The sequence below is a fragment of the Vidua macroura genome, chromosome 11 (genome assembly GCF_024509145.1).
Source record: "Vidua macroura isolate BioBank_ID:100142 chromosome 11, ASM2450914v1, whole genome shotgun sequence".
Taxonomy (NCBI): Eukaryota; Metazoa; Chordata; class Aves; order Passeriformes; family Viduidae; genus Vidua; species Vidua macroura.
This window is the reverse complement of record NC_071581.1, coordinates 14,400,506-14,419,962: the sequence shown is the minus strand read 5'-3', so window position 1 is coordinate 14,419,962 and position 19,457 is coordinate 14,400,506. Positions and strand designations below refer to the sequence as shown.

The following is a 19,457-nucleotide window of genomic DNA, read 5'->3' as shown; positions in this document are numbered from 1 at the left end:
CGTAGAAGATTGGGGCAGCGATCTCTCTGACCCTCCTCAGTAGGTCAGCCCTGTGGTGTGTCCTTCCAGCTGCTGTAGGGCAGAGCCCTGCTCCCCTCACTGTGTTCCTGCAGGCATCAAGCCATGCAGTTGGGAATTCAGCTTTGTGGTAGATAAAGAAGGGCTGATCTTGTGATTTTCAAACAGTGTTTGAGATTTAAGAGATTCAGGGTAAAATACATCTCTGCTCCAGTTCATGGTAAGAGGAGTTTCCCTGGATTCAGCTGTCAGGTCAGCCAGTGGCTTCCTGTGCAAAGCAGCTGGAGATTTTATATCCCAGCTCCTTGTGAGAGAGCTCACTGGTAGTGAGGCACTTGAGATTACAGAGTGCTGTGGCCTCAGAGGAGTCACAGATATCCAACAGCACTGAAAGAAACACAGTGAGCTCCTCCAGGTGCCACGGGTGGGATAAACCTCCCCTTCTGGCCATGCTGGCTGAAAAAGGCTCATCAAAGCAGTAACTGGAAACTGAACAAACACAGAGGTTTGGCTTGGTTTTGTAATCAGAGCTGTTCCCTCGCAGGTGGGACACCAGCCTTGGCGTGTCAGGAGAAACGTGTGACTTTGGGCAGAGCCCTGCTGGGCATCCACCCTCAGACTGGAGCTGGTGATCACCAAATGTGGCCAGAACTTCAGTAACCCCTGTTCTTACTACTGCAGTTAAGTGTTCCATTAAAGTCTCTGAGGCACTTTTCATCAAAAGTATGTATTTATTTCTAAAAAAGAATGGGGGAAAAATATATACCAAAGAGCTTTTTCTGTAAGACAATTCCTTGGAGGCTGAATGTCCTAGACCCAAGTATGCCTGGCATTGCAGTCCATAGCTGTAGATGGCTGATCCAGATCTGATGCTGAATATCATGGGAATTTGGAATTAATGGTCAGCAAGGGATTTTTCCCTTGCTAACCTTTGCAAACTAAGAAACATTAACCACACATCTCATACAGGTTTCTATTAGAAATGTACAGCCAGCTCCCTTAAGTGAGTTTAAAATTCAATCCAGAGAATAAAAAAAATACACATTTGTTGACTCTAGGCCTTAAATTGCTTCACTGTTTGAATCCATCTCCATAAAAAAGACACTTGGCCAGAGCCCTGTCCAGTGTAAAGCACCAGTGTCATGCACACACTCCAGTATGTGGGTCAGACTCAGAAACCCTCGATTCCTCTTCTTGTACCTCCTTGATTTAAGGATACCAGATACAATACCAGAGATTCACCAGAATTTGCAGTTAAACTAAATCATCAATTAAGGTGAATTTGAGGTTCCTCATTGTGCCCATGCTCACTCCTGATTTCAGAGTCTGTGAGCAGCTGTCGGGGTGTGGTTCCTTGGCAACAGCAGAGGGGAGACAGTGACCCAGACAGCAGGACAGCTCCTCAATGCTGAGCCTGCCTTTGAAAGGAATGGCAAAATAAACAGATCTTTTCCTTTGAGACAATCTTGTATCAGGGTATCCTGTCAGGTTTGCTTCTATCAGATACCTCATGTCAAAGTATATCTAGTGAGCATTTTCATTTCACTCTCCTCTTTGTTATCATCTGTTTGACCACTGTAGGTCAGCTATGCCAAAACAAATCATTCAAATTCTCCTTTGGATAGATCTTTTATTCATTCTGGCAGACTGAATGGAGACTCCTTCAAATCTGAAACATGGTTAAAACTACAAAAACAATCTGTACCAGAAAAAAGCCCTCTTGGATCTCTTCCTGTAAGCACATTTTGGTCTGATGTCTGCTGCTTGTTTTATGGTTTTTCTGTTTTAGATTTTATATGCAACTGATCAGCACCTTTATTTGCTTTTAATATTGTGTTTGATTCTGAAACACTACCATCACCCCTGATTTTTTCTTTTTCACAGATGTATCTCACTATATGGAGAAGAGCAGTTACTGGGATAAGGCAAATTTCTCCAGCAGCAGCACTGTCCATAGCTTATCTCCCACCATGATGATGATTGCTCATGGAAAAGGAGGTATGAAGCAGCCACTGCTATGTCCTAAACCATGCCATGTGCTCAAGACAATTTCACCATGGAATATCACTGAAAAACCCTTTTCCTTCAAGTCTCTGCAATGAAGGCACCTGTGAATGCTATTGGAGATTATGACATTCCAGAAAGGTTGCCAGGGGCTCCAGCACTTAATGGCACTTCTGACAGGGAATTCTAACAGAGAATATGTGAGTAAGAGGAAATACACATGCCAGTTACTGGCAGTTTATATTGAGAAGAAAACTTTCATGGTTAGTCCTCTGTAAAATAGTAACAGCAGTAAAAAAGTTTTCTGGACTTGAAGTAGATGCTGAATAATAAGACTTTAGCATTTTGAGCATTAACAGATGCTACAAAAACTAGTAATTCTCACTTCTTAGTGAGAATATAAGTTATAGCCTTATAACTATATGTGCAAGTTGTGCACATATAGCTGGTCTGAGAGCTTAGAAAAATTCATTGCAAATGAGACAGCAGGCTATGCATATGACCTTGTTTTCTTAAAAAAGTAATTTCTGTACAATCAAGAGCAAACTCTCTTGCTCTTAAAGTAATTTTCAAGCTTCTGATTTTTTAATTTTTTAAAATATGATTAGTCAGGTGGGTTTCTGCCAAACAAGAGTTCCCCAGCTGGGATTTGGAAGGAAAGCTATGTACTTTGAGGTACGGTTCCACAGCAGCCTAAATTAGCTAAGATCAGCACCACTGTGTCAGTCCCAAAAGCTAAACTGTCAGAGGTAATTGCTTCATTTTGGGAAGAGCACTGGTACTATTGGAAGGGAGAGTGTAGGATGTGGAGCAGGAATGGAGGAGATGAAACTGCAATGGCACTGATAGAAAATGGCTTACTAAAAGGTGATGGAGCCACAGTCTTTGCAGAGATGGTGCCTGCATGAAGTCCTGCTTCCTTGGAAGCTAGGGGCAAGATGGAAACAGATTCACTCACACCTGAAATGAGAACTGAAAGCAGGAGTCAGCCCTGGGGTTTGGGAGATTTGTCTCTTAAACCATTTTTACCCTAAAAATCAGTGCAGGTAAATCCAGGCACGGTGGCAGCTGATGTTCAATTGTCACACAGTGACAGCAGTGCCAGGGAAAGGATCTCTGTGGTCCTGACACCTGTGGGACACAGCAGGGTGAGCTGTCCCCTCCAGCCTGAGGGTGGTTAGGAAGTGAGTGAAGGCAGGAGCAGCCAGATGGGTCTGGTGATTGCTCAGCTCTGTGGTCTGAGGATGGCATTTGATGCTGCAATGCCCTGAGGGCAGCAGTTCCAAACCATGCTCCACAGGTAACTTGCTGATGAGGAGACTCTTCTTCCAGCACTGTGTTTTGCTTTCCATATCTGCAGGTTCCCTCAGGCTGGCAGGCAAGAGCTAATCAACATATTACTGTCTACCACAGATGAGAAAATGTTGACAATCATTGTCTGAATTTCCGTTTGTCCATATTGTTTGTTCAGTGTCTGCCATTTCTTGTACAGCAGCAGTCTTTTGCCCTGTGGAAGACTGTGGTTGTCCCAGGTAGAAGGAAAGCCTTCAGGTGGTGAGAGGTGGGAAGGAGCTATAACAGAGCAGGGCAGAACAGATACTCTTGCCATGGATGTTCTTTGTTCTTCAAATAAAGAAGGAAAATAACATAAAATTGACTTTTCCTTACTTTCTCCTTTTTCTTTACTTGATATCATGGCTGAGGGCAAAAATGTCTTCAATGTAAAAATATATTGCAGCTCTCCAGGTGATGGCCCTGGACACAGCCTGAGAAGCAGTGGCAGTTTCTGCTTCTGTGAGAAGCCTTGCTTGCTTTTCTCCTCTCCCTCATTCCCCCCTAGGGCTCTCTGTCTGGCTGCTTCCCTGTCACAGTCCTGAAGGAAGTCAGGGTGAAAGCCTCTCACCAGTTCACAGGAAGGTAGTGCTATATTTCTGGAAACACAATGAAATAAGGAAAGTCAGAGGTCCATGCTGGCTTCTGCAAACACAGAACCTCTCCCCTGAGCATTTCCACCTAGATGGAAATCTGTGGTGATATTCAGGACTTTACATTCCCAGACACTGGCAGCAGTTTCATACAGTAGCTAAAGCAGGAAAGCCCTTAGCAATGGCACTGTCCTTTGGGCTCTAGGAGCAGTCCTCACTGGAATGGAGGCCCAAGATCTCCTCAGCCAAGCTGATGAGACCGTTTTCCTCCAGGGCTGCGATCAGCCGCGCTATGGTGGCCTTCTTGCCCTCGGACTGGATGAACCTGAGCAGCATCTGGTAGGCTTGTTCATAGAGTCCCTCTCGGTCGTACTCCAGCGCCAGGTTGTCAATGACAGGGTCACGCAGGGCCCGGCAGGATTTCTGCAGAGAGCGACCCACCTGCTTCCACTTCTTGGACACGGACTTGGCAAACTTCTGGTGGTCATCTGGTGTGATTGTTCTGTTGTCTGAAAGGGGCAGAGGCCAGGTAAGACATAGAAGTTTCATGGCTGACGTGATGCAGCCTGGGCCAGTTCAAGGATTGGTCAGTATTCTGTGGAGCAGGGAGTCTGAGCTCCCTGCCTTGCCCAGCTGTTCCCTTAGAGAAATCCTCCCACAACAACAAAGCATCTGGGCTTGCCCCTACCCTGCAAGCTTGGCAAGGCCTATTTTCTTTTTTTCTCCCTCAGAACTGTCCTGTGGTTTGCCAGAGCTTTTGAGCTTTTTGGTTTTTTTTTTTTTGTTTTTTGTTTTTTGTTTTTTTTTTTTATAGACACCCTCTTCATTTGTTTTAGCCTTTCAAAGGCAACTCGGTAAGGCCTTTCTGACAAAGTCCCCTGTTCCCCATCTGAACATCCTCAAAACACTGAAATGCTGACAGGAGCTCTCTCCTCAGCTGTTAAGCACTGGAGAATATACACAGCTTCAGCAAGCTCAGAAATTACTTAGCTTATCTCAAGCTGATGTTGCTGTTGAGACTCTCTGAAAGCTCTCTGTAGGGACAGACCCCAAAGCCAGCTAGTGAACTGAGGGAGCCTGGACAAATCAGTCCTGTCTGAAAGCAGGGCTGAGGGTGTCCATGGCAACTCCCCCAGTCTGATCCAACCTACACTATTAACTCACCTCCACCAAGTGACATAGAAGAAGAGAAAAATACTCTATATTCTTCCTTTCACTATTCATTTTAAAATATGAGGAACGTGGAAGGGACACAAACTCTGAAACATCTGGTTCTGTGTCACCCCAGAAAAGAAAACAGGTTGATGCCTGATCTGAAGCATCATGGCAATATCTTAGGACTACTGTAATTTCTTTCTTATGGGATGCTGGGAAGTCCTTGGTTTATCTGAGACCCCAATATGTAGTCATGATAATTCTCCCTCCTGGGCTGTGAGGCAGACCAAGGGCTCTGTTGGTCAGCTCTAGCTACTCACCAAACTGTTGTCCCTGAAAGATGAAGGTGAGTTGTATGGGAAAGGAGCTGCCTTGAGGAGGATAAGGCTGAGATGGGGACTTCAGAGATGAGCAGTCTTTTCCAGCGACATTGTTGTTGGTGCTCTGGTGAAGCATCAGGCTCTTGAGGCATTCCTCCAGCTCCGTGATCTCCTCATCCGGCAGGCGGTCAGGCTGTAACACGAACAGCATCAGTGACTGTGCCAGGGACACCAGCCTGCAAAGCTGTGGTTGCTGATGTCAAGAGAGAAGCAATGAGATACAGGATGAGCTGTCAACCAGCCAAATGAGGTGGTCTAGTGGAGCTCTGACTGTAATAGGATGGCTGTAAGTGGATTTGAATCTGTAATGTGATATGAAACAGACAACCCCCTCCCCGGGGTTTCTCACCTGCAGCACTGAGTGCTTACAAGTTGCACAAAACTGCTACTAGCCCACATTCATTTCCAACAGCCCTCTGCAAGAATTAGGGTCCACTGCAGGCAGCAAGGCTTGTCCCAACTCCACAGAACAGGGTGATTTGATCCAACAGCTCATGGCCACCCAAGCAGGCAGCTCCTGTTACCCACCTTCTCTCTCTCTCTGCCCCTCTGCTCCCTAAGGTTTGTTGTTCCTGGGTCCTCACCAAGCCAGTTTTTTTTTCACTAGCCAAGAGAAAATTAATCTGACCTCCAAAAAGCAGGTAATGAGAAAAGGAGTAAATAAGGCAAAGCACATGGGAACAGTCAAACCTAGCAGTGCTGTGCCTCAATCAGAGGTAAACACTGGTTTAGCTCACCTGCAGCAGGTACCCAGTTTATTATAACCATCTCTGCCCTAGAAATGGAACCTCAAATTTAAAACTTGCCCTAATAAGTAGTGTTGATGTAATTGAAGCTGCTGAAGGCTGTGTCCCAGTGCCATCTTTCTGCCTGTTGCACTGTTAGGCAGGGTCAGACTGAGTCACTTTTGGGGAACTGAGAATAAGCCCATTTCTTTTGTCCAATCAGCTAGTTCAGCACAGGGAGGGAGCAGCAAGCCACAGTTCACAGGGTATGGGATATCACATGTTGTTTGGTTTGGAGATGCAAGGTTTGAGTTTATTCTCTGTGCTTACAGAAAGGCAACCTGGAAAAACATGCTCTTGTGCCTAATATTCCTGATTGATAGTGAGTGCCTGATTCTCAGGACCATTTAGAGGAACCAGAGCTAAAATTTCAGATGGAAAAAAAAAGAGGAGGGGAACAAGTCAGTGAGTTTAATCATATCAAGTGCCTTGTAGTGAGATGACAAGATCTCACTGTTCTTGCAAGCAGGATTAGAGTGCCAGTGCCAAAGTGTGCAATGAGCCAGATGTCAGATGAGAGAGACTTTGCCTTCACAAGGGCAGCATACTCTTGCTGGCAGCAGATGCTGTGTGTCCCCACTCTGACACAAATTTTTGGTGTGATGTGTAGTGTTTGTACTCACTTCCATTGCTCATTCCCAGGTGCAGTTACCTTTGCCACTCTGGGAGGAGGTGGTGTGCAAGGCAGGGGAGGGAGGTGCAGAGCAGTGATGGTTCCAGCCAGGGCTGCTCCTCTCTGCCTGCCTCACAGCTCTACTGAGGCACACTTGTGTGGAAGCTCCACTGTCTAGAACTCCTTGTCTTAGTGGGGATTACAGACACGCTAGCTGTTGTACACAGAAGGCACAGAGAGTTGGCAGGATCTTTGCAGGCTGCTTTAGGTAACTCTATTGCCCTTTTTTCTGAGGAAGGGCAGAGCTATTTCTCCACATTATAGTTAAGAGCTGAAGGACTGAGAAGTTTGTTAATCCAAAATGCTGCATCAGAACAAGATTTGCACCCACCTCTGCAAGCCCAGTGCCACCCCTCCTCATTGCTGTCCAGCCTCTCTCCCGCTCACCTTTTCTCTGTAGATGCACTCCAGGCAACGATCCTCATCCTTCAGCATCTTGTCAAGGTGCTCACTGCCAGCCTTCAGCTCCACTTCGAGAGGCACCATGGTTGTGGCCAAGGAGAGCTGGAGGTGACTCTGGAGGGACTTCTGGAGCGCTCCTTCGCGGTAGCTCTGCAGGAAGCGGCGGCAGTTCTCCTGCTTGCAGAACCTGAGCTGGACTATCAGGTGTGGGTGGCTGCAGTGCACCTTGAGCATGTCCACACCATTCACGCTGCCAGTGGAGTCTGGCAGGGAGAAGGGAGCACAGTCACAATCCAGGCATGAGCCAGCCCACCCAGACCCCACCCATCCACAACAAGCCTGCAATGGAAGAGCTTTTGAATTCTCTTTATGATAAAGTCCTCTAGGATGGAAAAATGTGTAAACCAAGAGGGAAGGATTAAGTTCGTGCTGCCCTGCCTCCACTGATCTCCATGAAGTATGGTGTCCAACTGAAGATGTATGGAACTACATCCCAGGTAATTATATCAACACTGCTTATTAGGGCAAGTTTTAAATTTGAGGTTCCATTTCCAGGGCAGAGATGGTTATGATAAACTGGTAGCACAGAAAAGTTTTATAGATGAAAGCTCAGTTCACCTCAGTGCTCAGTCAGCCTTCAGTCCTTGTGACTGGAGTTTTATGCAGTGATGGAGGTCCTGGAAACAAACCCAGTGTTTCCTCTCCACCTGTGCCTAGAGGTAACTTTTGTCTCTCTGAGCCTTTAACACGTTTCTCAAACAGCAAATGACAGCCACAGGGATTAAGCTGCTTGAGATTGGACCTTGACTTGTTATTTTGCACAGAGAATTAATTCATGGTAAAATCTAAACAAGGAGAAGCCAGGGATGTACCCTCTAACATTAGTGCAGGAGGAACACGAGCAGTGTGGAAACAGAAAATGCCAGGACTTCATTCTTCCTTCTCCCAGCAGAATTTAATTTTTATTAGCTGTGGTCATTATTCTTATCTCCACAGGATTTTATATGCTGCTGCTGAGTCCTAAGTATGTGTTTTTCTCTTTTTTTGCAGCAGAGGCCTATGTGAGGCTGCTGTACTGCTTCCAGACCTGACTGAACCCATGGGCTGTCACTGAGGGCTGTATGGAGACACCAGCTCACACTGGCACTACATCAGGTATTTCTAAACCACATGTCATGGCATGGAGGACAATCTTAAGACAAGGCAGACTTGTGTGCTCCACATTAAGCAGGGCAAGTGACATTGCATTTAAAAGTATAGTATCTAACAGTGGCTTTACATGTTTACTAAGTCCTGTTTGCATCGGGTCTAGTTTGGACCACCTGTGTAACTGACACATGGGTTTAGGCACCTAGAAAAGACATTTAAATTCACTGTGGATTATTTTTTTATCACTTCCTTCATGCTTTACTTTTTATAAGTGCTTATTAATCAGAATTTCCATAATAGGGCAAGAGAACTGTGGAGGGAAAGCTGCACAGACAAGGAAACCTTTATGAAGAGTGTACAAGACAGCTGTAAAGCTGCCTCAAAAGATGGGACTTTGCAGGCACTTCTGCATGAAACCTCAGGCAGCTTAAGATTTCATGTCCTTTTCAGGTATGAATAAGCATGGTAGGATTTCAGTTTTGTGAGCTGTCCTTTAAATGTGTGAGTAGATTCACATTCCAGTGCCACAAAGCAGCCATAAATCAAGCCTGGCTGGACAACTGTATTAGGCTGCCTGCTTCCTGTATCCTGTATTTGGAATGAGCTCCAAAAGGAGCAGGCCTGTATAGGATAAACTGACTTGGCATGGTTTCCAGAAGAAACTGCAGAATAGTTAGACAAGCCCAACAGTAGAGTCTAAACAATAGAGTTTCAGCTGTGTAACCATGAGAGTCTTTCTAGGTAAGTGTGATAAACTCTTCAAATTATTATTACCCTGCAGTGTGCTTGGTACAAGGAAGGATTGAGAAATATAGTTTTATGGCTATTTGCATTTCAAGTAATTTTTTGATGTAAATAGGGTTACATACACCTCAAGCTAATGTGTGTCTGCTTATATCAGAATTTGAATTTGAATTATATCAGATTTTGAATAGAAATTAATTTATGCTGGCTATCACTTGATTTAAAAACCAGCTTCTCAAAGCAGGAATCATGTTTCTGTGGTGGTATAAAGACAGCAATTAAATCTTCTTTCACAGCAATTGCAATCTTTTCCCATGTTACATAAATGGGTTTAAACAAACATTCATAAAGTTGGATAATTCATAGGATGGTTCAAGTTGGAAGGAAGCCCAGGCAGTGTCTAGCCCAACCTCCCATGCAAAGCAGGGTCAGCTCAGAACCAGTCGCTCAGGGCTTTATCCGGTCCCATTTGAAAGCCCTTGAGGATGGAGAGTGCACAGGCACTCTGGGCAACTGCCTGTCTTAATGGGGGTAACATTTGTCCTTTTATCTGGTGTCTACTTCTCATTTCAATTTGTGCCTCTTGCCTCTCATTCCCCATGCACCACTATGAACAGTGTGGCTCCATCTCTCCCTCCCATAGGTATCAGCAGGCTGTTGATAGGTCTCCTGAAACCTTCTCTTCTTCAGTCTCAACAGGTCCAACTCCCTCAGCCTCTCCTCACAGGAAGAGTACTCCAGCCCCCAGCCATCTTGGTGAACCTGTGCTGAGCTTGCTCCACTTCATTGCCTTTCCTAAACAGAGTGAGCATGAGCTTTCCTTACCCGTGAGGGTGAGATTAAAGAAAGGCATGGCACTGCACACCAAGATACCAGAGGATGGATACCTGCCAATGCCAGCTTCAGGGCCTTGAACACACAAGGCTTCTTCTGGGAGCTCTCGTAGAGGGAGGGCAGAGCGATGGTCTTGCAGGTAGACTGAAGGAAGAGGTAAGCGCTGCCAGTCCAAGGAGGGGAGTTGCCTGCCATCTTCAGCACCCTACAAAATCACACAGGCAAGCTCAGAGACCATAAGGGAAATGGCCTGATGACAGGAGAATGCTACAGCACAAGTACAACAGGCTTATGGGGATTTACTCTTACTTCTTAGAGCAGTGCTGATGTTGCTAAAACAAGTGTAGCCTTCGAGGGGTTTACTGTTACTCTGTAAAGTACACCTCAGTGGGACACCATATCCCAAAGAGAGCAGCTCACAAAGCTTTGCTTTCATTTTCCACTGCAGTCCATTCATTTTATAGTCCAAAGATACTCTGAAGCAGACTTTCAGTCCCTGTGCCTCTGACTAGCCAAACTGGCAAAATGTGAAATGATTGAAGTACTGCAGGGACCACCCAGCAGTCCTGGCTGTGGCATGCTCCCATGGACCGAAGCTCTATTGCAACCAGAGATGTTTTCCTTAAGGTCTTGGTTGCTTGGTTGTTCACAGGGCCCAGAGCTCTTGTAACAGGACACTCTACATAGGCAGGAGAAGGGAAATCCTTTTAAAACTAAAAGAGGGTAGATTTAGATTAGATATCAGGAAGAAATTTTTTACAGTGAGGGTGGCAAGGCACGGGCACAGAGAAGTGGTGGATGCCCCATCTCTGAAAATATTCAAGGCCGGGTGGGACTGGGCTCTGAGAGACCGGACCTAGTTGAAGATGTTCCCGGTCACCACAGAGGAGTTAAACTACATGGCCTTGGAAAGGTCCCTTCCAACCCAAACCAAAGGTGACTCTGTAACTCAGGGGTACCCCTCTGCTTTGTTTATGCCCTTTGTTCTTGTGTCTCTGCAGTGTTAGCCCAGCGGGTGAATCTTCCCGTCCAGTGAGCACTGCCCCATCCCAGTCCCCGCTCCGCGGTCAAACCGCTGTGGGCTGCTTCCAAAAACCAGCCCCGGACGGTAAGTCACGTTTGCGATCACGGTTATTGCCTTTTCGCTGACTTGGGCAGGCCGCTGCTGCTCAATTCCCGTCACAGACTCGCTGGGAGGGGGCTGTCCCGAAGGGAAAAGCGCTGGGGCAGCCGCCAGCTCCATCCCGCCGCGCTGTGCCGCCCGCGGGGCCGGCGGCTGCCCCCGCTGCCCGGGTGTCCGCTCGGTGCCCGGCTGTCCCCCCAGCCCGGCACCGCGGGGCCCGGAGCGCGGCCCCTCCAGCCCGGCCCCTCAGCTGTCCCGGCGGGACCGCCCGGCCCCGGCCCCGCGCCCCCGGCCCCCTGCCCGCGGCCCGGCCCGGCGGCCCCGGGCGGCGTTACCTCCTCAGCGCCGGCCTCGGCCCCGACACTTCCGCCCCGGCGCGGCGCCGCTCGGCGCCTCGCTGCGGGCGGGGAAACGGGAAGGCGAAAGTAATCCCAACAGCCCGCTGGAAGGGCCGGCGGCACTTCCCTTGAATGCCTTCTGCTTGTCCAGGCCCGCGCCAGCCGCTGCCGGCCCCGGGGCCGCGCGGGGCACGGGCTGCTGCGGGATCCCGTCGGGGCTTGTCGACACCTTGACGCTTCAGGTGTCCCCGCCGCAAGGCCGCCCACCCAGCTCGGTGGCTTGGTGTCTCGTGTAGGTGAGGATGTGACATCTGTCAGAAATACTCCGTTCAGGTGGCTCCAGAGCTGCCCGAGGGCTGGGATGTACGTCTCTCTCTGGACCATTAGGGATGGAGGCGAGTGCGGTGGCTTGAAGCCCCTGCGTGCCTTGTGTCTGACACACGGAGGCTGGTGGGTCCCGGCTGGCCCTTGTCAGCTTTCCCCCGTAGTGCTGCTGATGAGAGCTTGGATAGCTAGAGAGAATGAAGCAGCATTTCCCAAGTCCACGAGAGGTTCTGTGCCAGTCAAAGCATGATTTGGGTCTCCATTGCTCAACCTCAGGTAGCTGCCTCCTGCCCAGGCTGTATCTGCCTTGCACAGGTGCCCTGTGAGCTGAAGGATAACAGCAGCTCCCTTGTTTGTCCCCAGCTGGTGAAAAGCTGGCATGGGCCTGGGGCCAGATTTTGGGCTCACGTACAAGCTGCAGTCACTGTGGCTTGGCAGTGGTTTGTGCAAACTGGGTGACTGCAAAAAAAAAAAAAAAAAAAAAAAAAAAAAAAAAAAAAAAAAAAAAAAAAAAGCAGGAAGCATTTTAAAACACTAAAAATACCTATATATCTGATGCTATTTTACAGCAACAGTATTTCAACAATATAAATCTAATTCGTTTGCTAAAGGAAAGATGTGATTCAAATAGATCTGTGAAGGGCTTAATCTGGGCTGGATCTCTGGCCTGCTCTGGTTCACAGGGTCAGATCTAGGGGGGCAGGCAGTGCCCACCGACCCCTTCAGGGTCAGCAGGCCTGATGGTGCCAATGCTTCTGGAAACAAAATATTTACTTGCTAACAGTTTTAGCAAGTGAGTTCATACATTTAAAGGTCTGTCTGATGGGGCTAAATGAACCTGGACATCCCAACATTTCACTATAAAAGCCAAACCTGAAGCAGTGCTGGGTCCCAGAACCAGGTGGGAACCACAGCGTGATTGCTGTGGGGAGCATCACCCACCCATGTCCTGGAAATGTTTTCTCCTTGAAGCCAATCCACCTTCTGTATATTGTGGGGGTAAAAAAAGAATGGGTAGCTGAGCCCTAAGTTTCTCCTCTGCTGACCCTTGCTGAGTGTGTGCCTTCTGGGAGCATCCCATGGGGCAAAATCAAAGAGCTTGATGAGCGCTTGGAGTTTCATCTTGTTGTTCCCCACTTGGGAAGTAAAGATGGCAGTGGGGGGAGAGGCTGTGGCTCAGTGGGGCTCAGCTGGCACTGACTGGGCTGTCAGGGTTCACAGGCAAGTCTGCCTGGGGGGCTGGGGCTGGGATAGGACAGGCTGCCCTAAGCTGGCAGCAGTCAGAAGGCTACAAGCACACTCTTACTGTCTATGAGATTCACGATCCTTCTTAATGGCTCCAAAGGCTTTAAGGAAATCATAAAACAAAAGGAGCTGAATATGAGATCTCATTTTGCCTCAACACTTTGGCAGATGTGTGTTAGAGACAGTATTAAAAGCAGCTAAAAGTAGAAGAGCAATGTCCGAGCTGTCAAGGTGATTGTCAGAGAAAATGGCAAAAGATGCTGAGTTCCCAGGAAGGAAGCAGGACGGTGTCACTTGGCTGCTGTAGCTGGGCTGGGTGGGAAGGGGGTTGTCGCTGATACGATGGCAGATAAGATAGCACAGCTGCTGTGCTGCTGCCACCTCACACTTGAGTAAGGAGTCACGCTTCAAAGCAGCACATTCTAGAAAAACGTGCAGTTGTGTTCCCCTCTGCGTTACGCTTTTTGCGTTGCTGCTCCCTACTTGCTTCATGGTTTTCAACTCTGACCCTTCTTTGAGGGTCAGAGCCTTCTTTGAGGCTCTCTTGGTGCACAGGTTTTTATTTAAATGAAACCTGCACTGCTGGGGGAGCGCTGTGACACGGGGATCTGGGGCTTCCACAGCCCCAGAGAGGGCATGCTATGAAATTCAGAGTGAGATTGTGAGACCTGGCCCACGCTCCACTGCTGGCCTGGGAAGGGGAATGTTTGCTTTTAAAAACCTCTCGCTTGGTTATGAGAGGGCTGAAAAAACATGTCATGGTGGTAGTGTAGTTTGTGCAGAAATCTAGAAGAGAGGTGCAACACATTTTGGAAGAAGGCAAATGGAAAAGTTAGGTAATGATCTGATGCTCTAAACCTTCTTCCCATAAACTTACTCTTCTGCATTATAGTTCACAGGAAAGGTTGATTAAAATACACTTTTCCCTTATTGTGTCAGACATTTTAAGTGCAGTTTCTGCAAACTGGAGTCAAGGTCAAAAAAGGTTTTTTTTCCAAACTGCAACATCTCATCACAGGCAAGGACCACTGTCATTAAGCTGCTGGTTTCTACTCTAGGCCTTCTGTTGCACTATCAGTAAAAAATGGATATGTGAGGCTGTTTTCTGTGCAGAGCTTCTGCTTGCAAAGAGGTTTTCCCCCACAGTTTGAGAAATCTGTCTCAGCTTTTTGAATACCAGTGCAGCAGTACCAGAAAATTCCCTTGTATTTTTATTACTCAGAGTAGCAAAACCTCACTGTAGGAAAGAAGACCATTTTTCCCAAAAAAGCTTTCATCTGACATTTTTAACTCTTCAAAAGTATCACTCAGCTTCTTAGAATTGATTGAAAAAAAACTGTGAATCAACTGACCAAGAGATTTTCATAATTTTTAAAGTTCAAATTCAAAATACAGTGAAATTTCAAGTTTGATTTTTTTAACCTCCTCTGTAGTCCAGTTTGTTAGTTAAATCCTAATGTCTGTGTCCCTTTTTTTGTTGCTGTTATTTTATTTTTCTTAATTCTCTTGAGAATTAATTGCAGTTTTGGAAGTTTTCCCATGTTTAAACCTGACTGAATTGGTAAAATGTCTGCTCCAGAGCCAGAACCGTGGCATTACATCCCAGAAGAAATCCTTGTTTGAATACTGTATTATCTTTCTCTTTGAGATGGACACAGAGTCCTCCAGGTATGCAGACAAGGGGCTGCAGCTGTTCCTTCCAGCTCTGTTTGGCATTCACGGAGGTCAGGTCAGAGGAGTGGGGTCCTCTGTCCAAGCACCTGTGCAGGAATAACCTGATCCTTGTTTCCAGTGCGTGTCAAACATCTACTCCACTCTGCCGTGGCACTGCTGACCTTGTGACTTCTATGTGTGATGATGTTACCTGGCATGACTAGCACCTGCTTATATAAAATTTGTCTTACTTGCTGGGTTTTGTCAGTCGCTAATGGTGATTTGGGTTTCAGGGGAAATACCACATTCTTAGTACACTGTTCTAAGTTGCCCTTTGAAAATGGCAAGAAAAAAATTAATGCACTGTTATCCTGACACTTATCTTGTCTCTTCTCACCTCCTGACTCTTTCAGTGTTTGGCCTTAAAGGACTCTGTAGGCATCAGGTGAGAAATCTGTTCCATTTTTTAGCAGGAATGTTGAGCTTTGCAAGTTTTTGTCTAAGGACCTCAGGAAAATTTAATGGTGATTTTATATTTTATTATGTTATTTAAAGAGCAGTTTCTGAGTTGAAATTACCCTGGCATTAAGCCACACGTGTATTTAGAGCTATTTAAATTTTTATATTAAAGATAAAACCATATTGTCTAATAGATTCTATGTGTAGCTGTTTTTAGCATCCTCTTTTCTCATGCAAGAGCTAAATAATTTCTGTTGACAAATAACACAGTAGCTAAACCTGCTTACAATTTTGGCTTTTCAAAGTCTTGCTGAAGATGTACAGCCCTGAGTCTGGCCATCTCTCCTTCATCTTTGCCAGCCAAAGTTTAGGACAAGAAAATTCCAAACTAAAAACTCAGGTGCCTTCAGACACCTGGGATGTCTGTGCCTGGGTGTCCCACAGACTCTGGGTTTGCCCTGGTGACTTGCCCACCTCCCAGCATAAGGTGGGCAGCACGTGTTCCCTTTGCATGACGCTGCGTATTTATTCAGAGCTCTGCGAGATCGGCTGCAGTGCATTTTCATTCTGTGTATTGTTCTCCGGGGCTGGTGATGCCATCCCATTGTGCTGAGTTTTTAAGAGTGCGAGCAGCACTGCTGATGTGACTCCCTGGACTACTTTCCACTGGCCTGGGACAAAATTGGGTGGCTCATTCTCTGTGGGACGCAGGCGCGTGCAGGGACGCAGGCGCGCCCAGGGCAATGGGGTCAGTTTAGCCGGGACACTGCAAAGCTATGCAGGATTCACCCAGCTCTCTGGTGATGGATGGATACTCCAGCAATGTCCCAGCCTTCCTAACAAAACTCTGGACACTGGTGGAAGACCCTGAAACGAACCATCTCATCTGCTGGAGTTCTGTAAGTGCAACAGGAATTGAGTGTCACTAATGCCTGCAGCAACAGGGAAAACCCAGGTGTGAGGCCCGAGCACTGCATGGCACAGGAGCTGCCCTCTGCTTGGCAGGTGCTGCCCAGTTACTGGCAGAGTGCAAAAACAGGATTCAAGTACAGGCACTTTTGGATATTCTTGGTATTATTTATCATATTGTGGCTTTTCTGTTTCAGAGGGGCAACTGTTCTGTGGGTGTTTAAATTATGATATTTACACATTTCACTTGAAACATCCTAAAAAGTGTCTAATTTTCTAATTCTAAGAATTCCACATGCTTTGAGAGAAATATTTTTCACCTTGCTTGAATCTGCAGCTCCCTAACATTTTCTCGGAAATATGCAAAACCCTTAAAAAGTTTCACTGCTGTTTGGTATTATCTCACGTGTGTTTCTTAGCAGCTTCTTACAAATGTCTAGGTGGAAGGCAGGAGATAAACAGCACTCAGAACCCAGACTCAAACCTATAATTTAAACAGATCTCAGTCTGGTACCCTAAATTGTTTTGGAAGAGCTTTACTTGATTTTTCAATGAGTCTGTGTGATGATAATAGTGATGTGGGTATATATTGTCTGTACAGCTTCATAGGGATAGATTGCTTTGCTTTGGCTTCTTATTTTTCACAGAGGCATTAATATACTAACTGCAAGCACAGAAATGAAATTATTTGTCTCCTTTATACAACACTTCAATACCACATTGTGCTTTTGACCTATGACTTGCTGCAAGTAATATGATTTGTTTTCAACAGGGAGTTATTAGATAAGCTGTGTGCATAAACTTGTTCTCCAAAATCAAGAATCTATAACATAAGCAAATTTAAAGGGAGGTGGTAAAAAAGTCTAAAGCAGCCTTTCTTGTATGTGCTTTGTGTTCAGTAGACTTTTCATTCAAAACCTGAGACAGGATTTGAGCTGCATTGGTATCTGTGACCATGGTTGTTTGATGCTGGTATTACATGGCCATACCTCTGAGAACCACCAAGTTTTAAATAAGGATTTTAAAGCTAGAAATTATTTTCTAATCTGTGTAAATAGTCCCCTCTCTGTTACACTTTGAACACTGTTATTTTTGACTGACCACCACTGTGCTTTGCTTTCCTGCAAACTAACATGCAGCTATATCCTTGGAGGTTTTGATAAGGCTTTTAGGTGTCTTAATTTTCCTGTTGTTGCAGGTATCCATGTTTCTCATATTCTTCAGCTTCTATACATTGGTGATGTTGGAGCTGAGAGATTGTGTGTATACCTAAGATTTCTGTGTGTAATCAGTACTTCTGGCAAATAGGACCCATAAGGACCTGTGAACTGTTTCTTAGCATGAAGAAGAGATGGAGAGGAAATACAGTAATGGTTTACATATACACTAAAGTCTGTTGTGAGGTGGAAAGGAAAGCTCTGCTCTCTATGTCTGTGGTAGATTGGACAAGAAGTAATTAAATTAATTTTTTAAATGGAAGTGCAGTAAGGGAGAACTGGCAAATTCCTGGATTAGCACTTGTCTTGTCAGAGCACAACATGCCTGTCCTGGTGGTTCTGTCAAAAGGAGTTGAGATAAGCATCTGTCGCGATTGTTGTGCTGCAGAGTCAGTTTTGCTTTGGACAGAGAAGACTTCCAGAGTTTCTCTGAGCTTGTGCTCCCATGGTGTAAAACAGCCAAGGCACAGCTGCAGTGTGGGAACAAACTGACACATGCACAGTTCATTGGTGAGCACACAGTAACCCCCAGATCTCTTGTGTCTGTAGGAGCCTTTCTGAGTGTGCCAGCTTCTGAGAACATTGTGGCCCTGAATTCAAAGGAATGGCCTCTCATGAAAGGCCACAAGGACTTGTTGAGGTATACAAAACTCTCGTGCTTCTCATTTTCCATCTGTGGGTCCAGCCTGGGACACACAGCTGTATCCCAGAGTAAGGAAGCAGAAGCACAAGGGAAGCAGAATAAACCAGCTCTGTCCCCAGGGCAGTGTCTGCAGTGTTGGAAAAGCCTGGTCCCTGCTGTCCTGTCTGCAAACTCGGTCTGTGAGGCTAATTCCAGCATGCAGGTTGTCAGCGAATCCCTTAAGTGCTTGATCAGCCTTTGCTTCTGCTGCATGGGGTAAGGAATGATAGGAAAGACCCCAAAAATGGTCACAGAGCACTGTTGAGGTGCAGTCATGTCCAGTGTTAGCAGTAGTAAGCAAGGAGCAAGAAGTGCAGCTGACGCAAAGTCCCATGTTAGTGGGTGTTAATTGTTAGAGCTGCCAAATGAGCCTGAGCCAGAGGCAACTGGCCCCATTTGGTGATGGAAATGCAGTATAGGGCAGCAGGGTTTGCCAGCTGGCTGGTTTCTGGTGGCCATGGGCAGGCTGCAGGTACACACCAGCCCCACTTTAGTCACTGAGCTGCCCTGGGATTGAGCAGCCCTGATTGCACTCCCTGTTTTAGAGATTTCCAGACTTCCCTGAGAGCACCCTCACAGCTGCAGAGCCCCCGATGGGTGTGAGGTGGAACTCACACCACTGGTACCCTCCTACTGCACACAGAGCCTGAGGGCTCTTGCAAAACACTGTCCTGTGTCACAAACCAGCCCCTGTGGAATGCCCAGCCAGGCTGACATGCCTCTGTCTGATGGTAGTAGCACTGAACACAGCAGGAGGATGACTGTGGTTTGCTGGTCTCAGATCCCTCCCTGCCAACACAGTGCAGGCTCTGGTGTCTTTAGCTCTTGTCCCTTGAAACTCAGCTGCAGCTGAGGCAAGTCCCTAATATCTGCTGATGTCATTGCACTGATGTAGCTGTCAGCAGGTAGAAGGCCAGGCAGGGACAGCACATGGCCTGCAGTGCATCTTCTCTGCCAGCAATCCCAGGCAGTTTGCCTTGTTTGGCAGTCATGGATCTTTGCAATGCAACCCCAGAAATGGAAGATTTATCTGATTAACATGTGTGTTGCTAGCTTGGACTGCAAAGTGTGACTGTCAACATTTTGTGGGTTGCCCTTGTGGCTGTTTACTATTAATAATAATCAATAAAATGTGCGTAGAGCTTCTGTGCAAGTGTGGTGTCTCCAGAGATGATTTGCTTCTTGCCTTGCTGTGTTTCTTGTGCCATGTCTCCAGGCAGTGCTCCCTCCAGGACTGCTGTGCTCTGGAGCAGATGGATTGGGGTTAGATCTGAACAAGTAGGTTATAATGGCAATTCCCACTTTCAGGGTCTTCTTAAGACTCAAGTCTTTCAGTGAAGTCCATGCAAGAGGGGATGATCACAGACTACCTACCAGCTATTTGGGCACAAAAGTCAGTGGTTTCTTTTTCATATCCAAGACTCTCAGCTAAGCAGTG

At 46.6% G+C, this 19,457-nt stretch overlaps 2 protein-coding genes across 2 annotated transcripts in view; one reads left to right on the top strand and one right to left on the bottom strand.

Moving 5' to 3' along the window:
• Positions 1-751: 751 nt before the first annotated feature.
• TRADD (TNFRSF1A associated via death domain) lies at positions 752-11,813 on the bottom strand. The gene is made up of 5 exons (XM_053987675.1): positions 11,528-11,813; positions 10,123-10,274; positions 7,328-7,605; positions 5,423-5,615; positions 752-4,456 (listed from the first exon to the last, which is right to left on the bottom strand). The coding sequence occupies exons 2-5, from the start codon at positions 10,262-10,264 to the stop codon at positions 4,149-4,151; spliced, it is 921 nt and encodes a 306-aa protein (XP_053843650.1). The 5' UTR covers positions 10,265-10,274; positions 11,528-11,813; the 3' UTR covers positions 752-4,148.
• Positions 10,936-19,457, top strand: part of HSF4 (heat shock transcription factor 4) — a 27,604-nt gene continuing 19,082 nt past the window's right edge. The window contains exons 1-2 of the mRNA XM_053987781.1: positions 10,936-11,005; positions 11,107-11,177. Coding sequence (XP_053843756.1) covers positions 10,936-11,005; positions 11,107-11,177 — 141 coding nt within the window. The remainder of the gene's footprint in view (positions 11,006-11,106; positions 11,178-19,457) is intronic.